This window comes from Hyperoodon ampullatus (assembly GCF_949752795.1).
Source record: "Hyperoodon ampullatus genome assembly, chromosome: 1".
In the NCBI taxonomy this organism is placed as follows: Eukaryota; Metazoa; Chordata; class Mammalia; order Artiodactyla; family Ziphiidae; genus Hyperoodon; species Hyperoodon ampullatus.
This window is the reverse complement of record NC_136914.1, coordinates 5,468,479-5,481,607: the sequence shown is the minus strand read 5'-3', so window position 1 is coordinate 5,481,607 and position 13,129 is coordinate 5,468,479. Positions and strand designations below refer to the sequence as shown.

The 13,129-nt window shown below is 36.7% G+C and overlaps 1 protein-coding gene across 1 annotated transcript in view; it reads right to left on the bottom strand.

Annotated features, from left to right (window-relative positions):
- Positions 1 to 13,129, bottom strand: part of IQCM (IQ motif containing M) — a gene marked incomplete at both ends in the record, with an annotated part of 432,498 nt that overhangs the window by 216,460 nt on the left and 202,909 nt on the right. Inside the window, one exon of the mRNA XM_079697111.1 lies at positions 6,808 to 6,952. Within this exon, the coding sequence (XP_079553237.1) occupies positions 6,808 to 6,952 (145 nt within the window). The remainder of the gene's footprint in view (positions 1 to 6,807; positions 6,953 to 13,129) is intronic.

Below are 13,129 nucleotides of genomic sequence, written 5' to 3'. Positions count from 1 at the left end.
TTGTAGTTTTGTTTCGTTTTTAAAGAAAAGTTACAAAAGCCGTTGTTGGTTTTTTTTAAATAAATTTATTTATTTATTTATTTTTGGCTGCGTTGGGTCTTTGCTGCTGCGCACAGGCATTCTTTAGTTGCGGCAAGTGGGGGCTACTCTTCGTTGCAATGACCGAGCTTCTCATTGCGGTGCACACGTTGTGGAGCATGGGCTCTAGGCGTGTGGGCTTCAGTAGTTGCAGCACGCGGGCTCAGTAGTTGTGGCTTGTGAGATCTAGAGCACAGGCTCAGTAGTTGTGGAGCACGGGCTTAGTTGCTCGTCAGGTAAATTCTTTTTTTTTTTTTTTTTTTCGTGGTACGCGGGCCTCTCACTGTTGTGGCCTCTCCCGTTGCGGAGCACAGGCTCCGGACGCGCAGGCTCAGCGGCCATGGCTCATGGGCCCAGCGGCTCCGCGGCATGTGGAATCCTCCTGGACCAGGGCACGAACCCGTGTCCCCTGCATTGGCAGGCGGACTCTCAACCACTGTGCCACCAGGGAAGTCCCATCCAAGAATTCTTAAATGGAACACAGTGATGACAGGGAACCAAGCAAATGTTCATCTTGTATGAACATCAGTTACTCCCTGTGCCCTCACACAGTGACATCCATGGGAGTTACTTCTTGCTCCCAGGCTATTATGTTCCAGCTCCTAGGGTTTTCTGCTTTTTGAAGTTGTGTCTCATCCTTCACAGCCTATCAGAAGTCAACTCACAGCCTCCTCTCCAATGTTCTAATTTCAGGATTCTAAGTTTCTATGGGCCTTCACTTTGCTGAACGTCCTGACCCCCAGCGTGTCCCCCAGGATGTATGGGCCGATCTTCACCAACCCATCGTGTTTCTGCTTCTTGGCTATTGCCATCTTTCTCCAGGAACTGAGTCTGCACATGCAAAAGCAGTTTTAAGTTTAAAACAAACTTGAGAAGGACATACAGAAATTTCTCATAAATCCTTTACCCCCCCACTCAAACATAACTCCCCCCCCATTATCAATTATTAATCAATGCACCAACTTCAGAGCGGTGCGTTTGTTATCAAGAATAAACCTACACTGGGCTTCCCTGGTGGCGCAGCGGTTGAGAGTCCGCCTGCCGATGCAGGGGACACGGGTTCGTGCCCCAGTCCAGGAAGATCCCACATGCCGCGGAGTGGCTGGGCCCGTGCGCCATGGCTGCTGAGCCTGCGCATCTGGAGCCTGTGCTCCGCAACGGGAGAGGCCACAACAGTGAGAGGCCTGCGTACCGCCAAAAAAAAAAAAAAAAAAAAAAGAATAAACCTACACTGACACATCATAATCACTAAAGCCAGTAGTTTACCTTGTTGTTGTACATTCTTTGGGTTTGGACAAATGTATAATAACATGTATCCATCACTGTACAAAATAGTTTCATGATCCTAAAACTCCTCTGTGCTTGCTGATTCATCCTTCCCCCACCCCATCCCATCCCAGGCAACCATCGATCTTTTTATTTTCTCCACAGTTTCACCTTTTCCAAAGTGTCAGATAGTTGGAATCATACAGAATGTAGCCTTTTCAAATTGGCTTCTTTCACTTAGTAATATGCACTTAAGGTTCCTCCATTTCTTTTCATGGAATAACAGCTCATTTCTTCTTCTAACGAAATGATATTCACTGTCTGGATGCACCAGTTTATTTATCCACTCACCTACTAATGGAGGGAAAAGCTTGGAAGGTTGCTTCCAAGCTTTGGCAATTATGAAAATGCTGCTATAGATATCCATGTGTAGGGTTTGTGTGGACATAAATCCCCTGTGGCTAAACACCAAGGAGAATGATTGCTGGATTGTATGGTAAGGGTATGTTTAATTTTGTAAAAAAACACCAAACTGTCTTTCAAAATGGCTGTATCATTTTGCTTTCCCACCAACAATGAATAACAGTACCTGCTGCTCCACATCCTTGCCAGCATTTGGTGCTGTCAGTGTTCTGGAATTTGGCCATTTTAATAGGTGTGTAGTGGTATCTCTTTGTTGTTTTAATTTGCACTTCCCTGATGACAAATGATGTGGAACATCCTTCCATATGCTTATTTGCTAGCTGTGCTGAGGTCTCTGTTCAGATCTTTGGCCCATATTTTAATCAAGTTGTTTGCTTTCTTATTGTTGACTTTTAAGAGGTCCTTGTATATTTCGGATAACAGTCCTTTATTAGGTATGTCTTTTGCAAATATTTTCTTTCAGTATGTGGCTCATCTTCCCATTCTCTTGATACTGTCTTTCACAGAGCAAAAGTTCTTCATTTTAATGTAGTCTAGTTTATCAATTATTTTTTTAATGAGTCATGTCTTTGGTGTTGTATCTAAAAAGTCACCATATCCAAGATCATCTAGGTTTTCTCCTGTGTTACCTCCTAGGAGTTTCACAGTTTTGCATTTTACACTTAGGTCTATGATCCATTTTGAGTTAATTTTGTGAAGTGTGTAAAGTCTGTGTTTAGATTTATTTTTTTACACATGGATGCCCAGTTAGTCCAGCACCATTTGTTGAAAAGTATCTTTGCCCTATTATATTGCCTTTGTTCTTTTGTCAAAGACCAGTTGATTATATTTATAGGGGTCTGTTTCTGGGCTCTCTATTCTGTTCCACTGATCTATTTGTCTATTCTTTCACTAATATCACACTTGAACTTGTAGCCTTATCATAAATCTTGAAGTCAGATAGCATCAGTCCTCCAATTTTGTTCTTCTTCAATATTGTGTTGGCTATTCTGGTCTTGTACTTCTCCATATAAACTTTAGAATCATTTTGGTGGTGTCCACAAAATAACTTGCTGAGATTTTGAATGTGACTGCATTAAATCTATAGATCAAGTTAGGAAGAACTGACATCTTTACAATATTGAGACTACCTATCCATTAACATGGAATATCTATCCTTTTATTTAGTTCTTTGATTTTGTTCATTGGAGTCTTGTAGTTTTCCTCATAAAGATCTTATACATATTTTGTTATCTTTAAACCTAAGTATTTCATTTTTGGAGGGTACTAATGTAAATGGTAGTGTGTTTTTAATTTCAAAGTCTACTTGTTCATTGTTGGCATCTAGGAAAGCAATTAACTTTTGTATATTAACCTTGTATCCTGCAACCTTGATATAAATGGCTTGCTAGTTCCAGAGGGTTTTTTGTCAATTCTTTCAGATTTGCTACACAAACAATCATATGATCTGCAAACAAAGATAGTTTTCTTTCTTCCCAATCTGTACGCCTTTATTTCCTTTTCTTGTTTTATTGCATCAGCAAGAACTTCCAGTATGATGTTGAAAAGAAGTGGTGAGAGAGAGTGGTGAGAGAGGATATCCTTGCCATGTACCTGGATCTTAGTAGGAAAACTCTGAGTTACTCACATTAGGTATGATGTTAGCTGTAGTTGTTTTTTTGTAGATAGTCTTTATCAAGTTGAGAAAGTTCCTCTCTATTTCCTGTTTACTGAGAGTTTTTATTATGAATGGGTGTTGGATTTTGCCCAACTATGTTAGTGGATTCATCTATTTCTCCTTGTAGTTCTATCAGTTTTTGCCTCACATAGTTTGATGCTATGTTGTTAGGCAGATACACAATTACAATTGTTAATGTCTTCTTGGAGAATTGACCCCTTTACCATTATGTAATGCTCTTCTTCACCTTTGATAACTTTCCTTAATTTGCAACCTGCTCTGTCTGAAATTAATATAGCTACTCCTGCTTTATCTTGATTATTGTTAACATGGTACATTTTTCTCCATCCATTTACTTTTAATGTATATATGTCTTTAAAGTGGGTTTCTTGTAGACAGCATACCATTGGGTTGTGTTTTTTGATCCACTCTGACAATGTCTGTCTTTTAATTGGTGCATTTAGATCACTTAATGTTCAAAGTGATTACTGACACAGTTGGATTCATATCTACTATATCCAATAGGTTTTCTATTTGTTGCCCTTGTTCTTTGTTCTTATTTTTCTCTTCTACTTTTCTCTGCCTTTTTTAGTTTTAATTGAGGATTTTATATGTTTCTATTTTCTCTCATTTCAAAGCATATCTATTATACTTTTTTTTAATGGTTGCCCTGGAGTTCACAATATACATTTATAGCTAATCTAAATCCACTTTCAAATAACACTATCCTACTTCACGGGTAGTGCAAATACCTTACAATAACAAAATAATCCTAATTCCTCCCTCCCATCCCTTGTATAATTGTTGTCATTCACCTCACTTATACATACACATACATATATCAGCATATATAATTATACCTAAGCTATATATATATATATATATATTGTAATTGAGTATATTGTTAGTATTATTTTGAACATGTTAGCTGTAAGATCACTTAGGAATAAGAAAATTAAATGTTTTATTTTACCTTCTTATTTCTTCTTCAGTGCTCTTCTTTACTTTTTGTAGTCTGAGTTTCTGACCTATATTATTTCCCCTCTCTCTAAGAAATTTATTTTAACACTTTTTGCAAGGCAGATATACTGGCAACAAATTCCCTCAATTTTTGTTTGTCTGAGAAAGTCCTTCATTTTTTTTAAGTATAATTTTTAAGGGTACAGAATTCTGGGTTGGTGTTTTATTTCTCTCAACACTTTACTATTTCATGCCATTCTTCTTACTTGCATGGTTTTGGATAAGTCAAATGTAATTCTTTTTTTTTTTTTTTTTTTCTCCAGAGGCCAGGTGTCTTCCCCATCTGGCTTCTTTCAGAATTTTTTTCTTTATCTTTAATTTTCTATAGTTTGAAGATGATATGCCTAGGTGTAGTTTTTTGGAATTTATTCCGCTTGGTGTTCTCTGGGCTTCATGGAGCCCAGAAGCCCATGGTTTGGTGTCTGATATTAATTTGGGGAAATTCTCAGTTATTATTGTTATAAATATTTCTTCTGTTTCTTTCTTCTCCCTCTGGTATTCCCATATGTTACTGCTTTTGTAGTTGCCCCACAGTCCCTGGATACTTTGTTCTGTTTTTTATTTCAGTCTTTGTTCTCTTTGCTTTTCAGTGTTCAAGGCTTCTATTGATATAATTTCTAGCTCAGAGAATCTTTCCTCAGTCACCTTTCCAAGAAGCCCATCAGAGGCATTCTTCATTTCTGTTACAGTATTTTTTATTTTTATCATTTCTTTGGGGTTCTTTCTTGGGATTTCCATCTCTCTGCCTACCTTGCCCATCTGTTCTTGCATGCTGTCTATTTTATGCATAATTAGCATATTTAATCATAGTTGTTTTAAATTCTCAGTCTGATAATTCCAACATCCCTGCCACGTCTGGATCTGATGTTTGCTTTGTCTTTACAAATTGTATTTTTTGCATTTTTGTATACCTTGTAGTATACATGTAGCTAGTCATGACATATTGGGTAAAAGAAACTGCTGTAAAAAGGTCTTTAGTAATGTGGTGATAAGGTGCTGGGGGAGAGGAAGTGTTCTAATGATTAGGTCTCAGTCTCTTATGGAGCCTATGTCTCTAGACTGTGAACTTCATGAATGTTTCCCAGTTTTTTTTCTTCCCCCTTAGGTGGGACAGGATGGTCAGAGTGGACTGGAGTTGGGTATTTCCCTTCCACAGGTTTAATTAGGCTCTGATAATACCCAGCAGGTTAGGCTCTGGTTAATTAGTTTCCCCTGAAGGCAGGCCTTGTTAAGAAGAATGGAGTGATCTGGCATATTTCAAAATGGTTCATTTTCTCATATTTACTGTGGGAATCTGATTGAGCTCCTGGGGGTAAATATTGCAGTATTGTGGAGGCCCCTTTATGACTGGATCCTCTGGAATTTTTAACTCTCAGAATTGTGCTCCTGCCATTTGTCAATTACAGTTCATTTTTCTTACCCCAGCACTGGTTCCCACATCAGATTCTGCTCATGAGTCTCTGCTCTGGTAAGCTGTGACTTTGTATGCCTGTCTCTCCAATCTTAGGGGCAGCAGTTTGCCGTGTCTCCCCTCTTTTACGAATCTAAGAAGAGTTGTTGATTTTTTAGTCTGTTCAGCTTTTTTACTTGTTGTCAAGATAGAGTGTTGACTTCCAAGCTCCTTACATACAGAAGCAGAAACCAGAAGTCCTCATTTATTTATTTTTTAATCAAGAAACAGACTGTAATATCAATCCTAATCAAGCAATAATAAATTCATTAAATATAATAAAAATCAGGATCTCTGAAAGATAGAAATTGGAAAACCCGTTCTTCACATAGAATTTCAACACTAATAAGCAACATGTAATGGATATCTGTTGTTTAGTCTGCTCAGTGTCCTTTAACTGTTCTTCTGTTATAAATATGTAGTTTTCCTTTGGGGAGCTATTCCCTCCCCCCAATGAATATAGTTTCTATGCAACTCCCAAACAAATTTCTTTGCCCTACCAAGGCAAAGTGTTGGACACATAACTCAAGCTAAACCAACCTAGAATTTGAATTTAAGCTCAAGAATAAAAAGTCATAAAGTGATAGCAGCTTTTCTATCCCCCAGAGGCAAACAGAGATTGCCCCTTATTTTTTGCTCCTTAGATCTCTGGAGCAGCTCTAGTTCATGTTCTTTCTGAAATCTCATTCTTTAGCTATCTTTCCTTTAAATTTCCTTTTTGTTTAGCTAGAATGAGATCCTAATAAATTAATCCACATATACAATATATCACCTTAAAAAGTAAATAGCTTGCAGCAATAAAAATATCGCCTACTTGTGTTAATTATGGGTAATTATATGTAAATTATATGTAAATTAATGGTTAAAATAATTCCAAACCTAAAATCAAATCAGAAATGACAGCATCACCTACATTTTTTTCTGTCCATCCATTCCTCTAGTTCTGTAAGGTTTATAATTTGTCTCGTCCTCCAAAGACCAAGTCGATATTTAACACGATGGATTAGTCTGCAATACATGTTTATAACTGTTCTCAAATCTGGTCCATGATACAAAGCCTATAAAACAGCAATATAGACAGTTGAACTCTTTATATATTTCTGCTATTTATATTTAATCTGATTTTGCCCTATTCATTTCATCTGTCTCACCCAGTTTCTCAGATTATGATGTATTTTATTTATGTTTTTAATAAGTTTGGTTAAATACCTGCATTATAGAGTGGCTTAATCTCCCTAAAGTTCAGAGAACATCATTTTGAGTTGCTCTGTTATCACATACTCATACTTCCCGTAAAAAAGAGGTTTTGGTGATGGGTGATAGAAGCTTCCTAGGTTGGTGTACAGATTTTTATAATATGTAGCCTACTTAGCCAGAAAAAAAATAAAAGTTTTATTAAGGCATTACTCTGTAATGGATGATTCTTACCTAAGCTATCCACTCTGAGTGCTCAAATCCTTGTATTTTCTTTCTTTTGAAAATTATATATTTATGTATTGTACCTATTTTTCACTGGATAGTTTCAGATTTTACTTATGATTTCTTAAAAAAAACCCTCAATATTAAAGAAAGTAACCCTTTTCAGCATATGCGCAAATGTTGTTCTGTCAGTTTACCTTTAATCTGTGACTATATTTTTCTGTATGTTCATTTTATACATTCTACTATAATAAGCTTTTTTAAATTAAAGTATAAAAATTCATCTATTTCAGGGGTTTTTTTTTGGTTTTGTAAACAGCCAGTTCCATTTTATTTACCAATTCAAATATTTTTACATTTTTCATTTTCTAGCTCATTAATTTCTCTACTTATCTTTATTAACTCCTTTTTTTAAGGTTTATTTTCTCCTTGGCTTCTTGAATTAAATACTTAATTAACCTATTTTCATTAATTTTTTACAAATGTACTGAAGTTCATGAAATTTCTTGAGTCCACTTTCCTTTGATGTGCTTTGCATACGTTTATACAAGTAAAAACACTAAAGCATAAAATCTTTAAATAACTTTCCCACAGTCCTATAGTTAGTAAATTGCAGAATTGGTTCTGAATTCAAAATAGGGACACTTCAGAGCCCACAGTTTTAATTATATAAGTCTTCTTATTAATTTACTTTAATTTCATATTTTTCACCCATTCTGTAAATTTTTGTTTTGGTTTCTTTCCTAGTATAGTTACTATTACACTTATGATTGTTCTTGCTCTTATTTATTTTCTGTTTTGTGTGATTCTTGGAAGGTTGTTTTTATTATTTTATTTTTCTTCACCTTTTTAAAACACTATGTTTAAGCCTATATTTTTTATCAAAACTATCAATGAAATAATATTTCTTGATTTACCTAAATAAAAAAATAAATTAGCATAATTTCACTACTTTCCTTTTCTCCTTCCATCTGAATTCCATCAGAATCAGGCAGATTCTGAATGTTTGCTAATGTCTTTCAACATTTAATAACATTTTCCAGTGTGTATTTTTAATCTACCTTTTGTTCAATAGGCTCTTGTCGTTTTGTTTTGTTTTAAATAATGGATTGGTCACACTTTTTTTTTATGGTTTCTAATTTTTTTTAAACATCTTTATTGGAGTATAACAATGGTGTCTTAGTTTCTGCTGTATAACAAAGTGAAACAGTTATACATATACATATATCTCCATATCTCTTCCCCCTTGCATCTCCCTCCCTCCCACCCTCGCTATCCCACCCCGCTAGGTGGTCACAAAGCACAGAGCTGATCTCCCTGTGCTATGTGGCTGCTTCCCACTAGCTATCTATTTTACATTTGGTAGTGAGGTGGATGGACCTAGAGTCTGTCATACAGAGTGAAGTAAGTCACACTTTTGGAGCACTCCCCATCATGTGAATCTTAGCAGAAGGCATAACTCACTCCCTACATTTTGAAGCCACAAATCAGTTGCTCATGATCCAAGCCGCCTCTGTTGCTGGGATGCAGACATGTGACAAAGCTTCCTCCATTATCTACACCAGACTCAGGTTTTGACTCGAAACTAATAATGCTTTTAAAAGTGAAACAAACAGTGAGAAGTCTATTTGTGTGGTAGAGTAACCGTGGCAGCAATATCCATTTTCTAAGGGTAGCATTGGTGGAAGCAGAACAGGATTCAGCATTTGCAACAGACTCTGTACAGGATTTGACTGGAGTCCAAGGAGCTATCTAGGCTAGCCTTCATCATTCCTTCATGTTCGTGAGCTTAATTCTTCAGACCTCTGCCCAATATTCTAGTCAATACCTTTCTGCTTAAATCTGCCAGTAGGTTTCTTTTGCTAATAATTAAGAATCAAGCATTGTTTTAATTGTATTCTTAGAACATGAGGCAAAAGGTCCCTGCTTGGAGTACTGCTTAGTTGAATGATGACATTTGCTAAGAGAGCAGGGACATTTGGTCAGTCACCAAACCCAATATGAGTGTTTTTCCTCTGAATTTAATAAATCCTCGTTTGTGACACAACCTGTCTTGTGAAGAAACCCTTCTCAGATCTGAGGCATTCAGAAGGCTACCTAGGAGGTTTTCATGGTTAAGAAGTTGGGTCAGAGAAAATGGCAATGGTCCATCTGTGGTTCTTATGATAGCATGCCTCTCTGCCAGCCTTCTGTACAGAAATATGCCTCAGTTATGATGCTATGTCATCTCAGTATGTGAATCTTTCACCATATTTCTAAACGTTTCTCAAGACAGAATTAATCAGAAAAATGTACAAATTGATATTTACAACAGCAATATTGAAATAAAAGACAATGCAAATTACTGATTATAATTTTCCAATCCATGTTGATTTAAAGTGTAAATGTATCATGCTTATCATACATCAGGATTTAAAAATACTTTCCAAATATAAGTCAGCTTTTTATTTGATATGGTCATGTCTTTTTTTAAAGTAATGAATTGATTGCTTGTTGGGAGGATTCCACTACCATATGATACTTAGTGGGACTTAATTTCTTTGATTACTAGCAAGAGTAGCTTTTTTCATGTTTACTAGCCATTTACGTTTCTCCTACTGTGAAGTACTAGTTCTTCTACCTATTTTTGCCTAGGCCTTCATTCCTAGCAGCACTGGAAATTACTGATCTAACCCTCTTTATTATACTGTGTCTGAACTTCCTTGATCTAGCATATTCTGGTTTTCTTCATACCTCTCTAGCTATGGAATTCATTTGTGGAATCCTCATCTCTGCCTTCCCCCTTGAGCATTGGTATTTCTCACTCTTGCCTTTTCATGCCTCTCTCCTTACTTTACATATGCTCTCTGGACAATGACATCAATTCCAATGGCTCTAGACAGTATCACTAATAATGATTCTCAAATCTATGGATGAGGGCAGAGTACAGAGGGCATCCTTGTTCAGGGAGCTGAATCAAAATGTGTAGAAAAGATTTCCCAGATTTCACATCCTCTCATCCCACTCTCCATCATGTTGGAAATAATTTATTCAAAAACATGTGCCAGGGAAATTCTAGACCTTGTGGATTAGTGAACAGAAAAGACAAAATTCCTGTCTCACAATGAGTTACATTCTGATGGAAGGAACAATAATCCAATAAACAAATATATATGTATTAGGTGGCAGTCCGTGGTATGAAGAACAATAGTGTTTTAAATGGAATAGGGAGTGACCAGAGTAAGTGTTATTTTTTATAGGGTAGTATGGGGCAGGCTTTTTGATAATGTAACAATGAACAGAAAGACGAATGAAATAAGAGAGCCATGCAGTCACCTGGGGAAAGAGCTTTCTCAGAGATAAAATGAGAATCATTGACAAATTGAGCCACTTTTATGGGTGGGACGGTTTTATATTCTTCTTCAGGTGTGTTAAGGTGGAAAAAGTTTAAGAACTACTGACGAACCTCAAATTTTCCCTATGGCCCAATCTTCCTTCTGAGCTTAGACTCATGTACCCAACTGCTTCCCAGACATCTCAAGGATGTTCCACAGGCACTTCAAACTCAATGTTGAAAACTGGACTGTGTCTCCTTTCCTTTCCTCCCACCTCTCCTACTCACTCTTCCGAAGTTCTATATTTCACAATCATCCATCAGGTTGCCCAAGACAAAAACCTAGGATCCATTCCTGACTCCTCCAGCTCCCTTATCTCCAAATCTAATCAAACCCAATGTCCTACGTACTGTGCATTTCTCCAACTTTACCCCAAGCCACCACCATCATGCACTGGATTACTGAAAAAGCATACTAGCTGTTCTTTCTCTAATTTTGCCACCTTCTTTCCCCACTTCATTGTCCAGAGTCAGTAATTTTTCTAAAATAAAAAATCTCTTCATGTCACTGACCTGCTTTAAAGTCATCCATTCCCATACACTATGTATAAAGTATAAACTCCTTAGCATGGTTTTTAAGAACATTGTTAATCTGCTCCTACCTTCATCTTCCTCTACTGCCACTGTCCTCCCAACCAGCCCCTTAAATGTTCTGTATCACCTAAGGCCGTTGAGATTCCCTGGGCCTACAACTCTCTCAACCTCCCCATCTACATGACAAAACACAACTACCCTTCATCCTCCAGATCTCAATTTGTTGACACTACCCCCAAACCAGACACAGTCCTTTGGGTTCAGTGGTCTTTCTAAGTTCTCTAATAATACCTAAGACTTGGTTACCTCCATTTCTATCTTAACTATTTGCTCTATGCATCAGGCAAGATATCAGATCTAGTAAATAGTAACTATGATCACATTTTTAAAAAAGTGTTCTGGAATACATTAATATAGTTCTCCCAGTACCGGAGAGTTAACACATTTATGTAATAAAACTATTCTGTACGAGGTCACCAGTGCCACAGGTCCATGAATGGGCTTCAGAATTTTCTTATTATTTCTTACTGGGGTTTTTTTTAGATAATGAGAGGAAATCCACACTTTATCAAATTTTCAAAGGATTCTGTAACCCCCAAAAGAATAAAGACCACTGACCTATGCATAGGATATTAAAACTCAGATTTCTAGGGTTTCTCCAATTTAATTTATTCAACAAATATTTATGCAAAGCCAATTTTGAACACTTTTTTATTGCAACCACCAGCCATTCAAATGTTTTAGAATTTCAGTATTTTTGACAAACAGCAACTGAACATATCAACTTAAGACTAAAATTTTTTAATTTAAATTATAAATATTCAGAGAAAAATCTTTAAGTTAAAAATCTTAGAGGCATTACACTGAGAAAAATACTGTTTTTGTGCCTTTAGGATTTTTTTTCTGGTATTAACTTATACCAAAACACATGCAAACAAACAACATAGAAATTTTAAAAGGAAAAGGATATTTTGAATGGTGGAAATAAATAATGCTGATGGTTAAAGGCAGTAATCTCTGTGGTCTCCTTATGACTGATATAATTCAATGCTGCTTCATTATTTCTAAATAAACCCAAACTAGAGCATTTCACAGGAAATGGTGGAAACTATACAGTCTCCTGAGGTACTTTAGAGCAACATTCTAGCAGATACTGTCTACAGCCACAAGTTCTGAAGTGCCTGCCAAACAATATGACTATGGAAGTTTCCCAGTGGAGGGATTCCCACAGTGCTGACAATTATCCAGTGATTTGCTGTGCAGCCTTTAGACCAGAAAGTCTATCAGGAATTCCCCCAACAGCAACCCTGCACAAGGCTCAGTCCTGGAACCGGACTATGCATGCATTACAGGCCTGCCACATGACCATTTCAACAGTAAGCAGAACAACATTAACCGTATCAACAGAGCAGCCATGCAACATACACACCAATGGTGGAATAAAAAAGAAAATCAACGATCATAACAAATTTCACAACCAAATCAAAGTCAACAATCTAGTTTATATTTGCTTGAAAAAGGCTTCCCATTCTTTTTATCTCAATTCTACCTCCACATAGAAATTCAACATTCAAGCACTATTCTAAGCCTTTGGACACAGTAACAAACAAGACAGAAAACAACATAAACATATACAAACAAGAAAATAAACAAGAAAAACAGCAGATAATAAGTGAATATAGTTAAAAATGAGAGAGAATGCATGCATCAAAACAGTATGTGGTGCTATATAATATAAAAGTAAAGAGTATGTACTCCCATCCAGGTCACAGAAACTGTTGTGCCCATGACAGAGGTGTAAACAAAAGGTCAAAATGTAGAGGACTGGGCACAATAACGAACAAAAATAGAGAGCTCAGCTCTGCTTGATGGACCACAGAAGGTGTCTAGGTGTGAACACTTAAGGAAG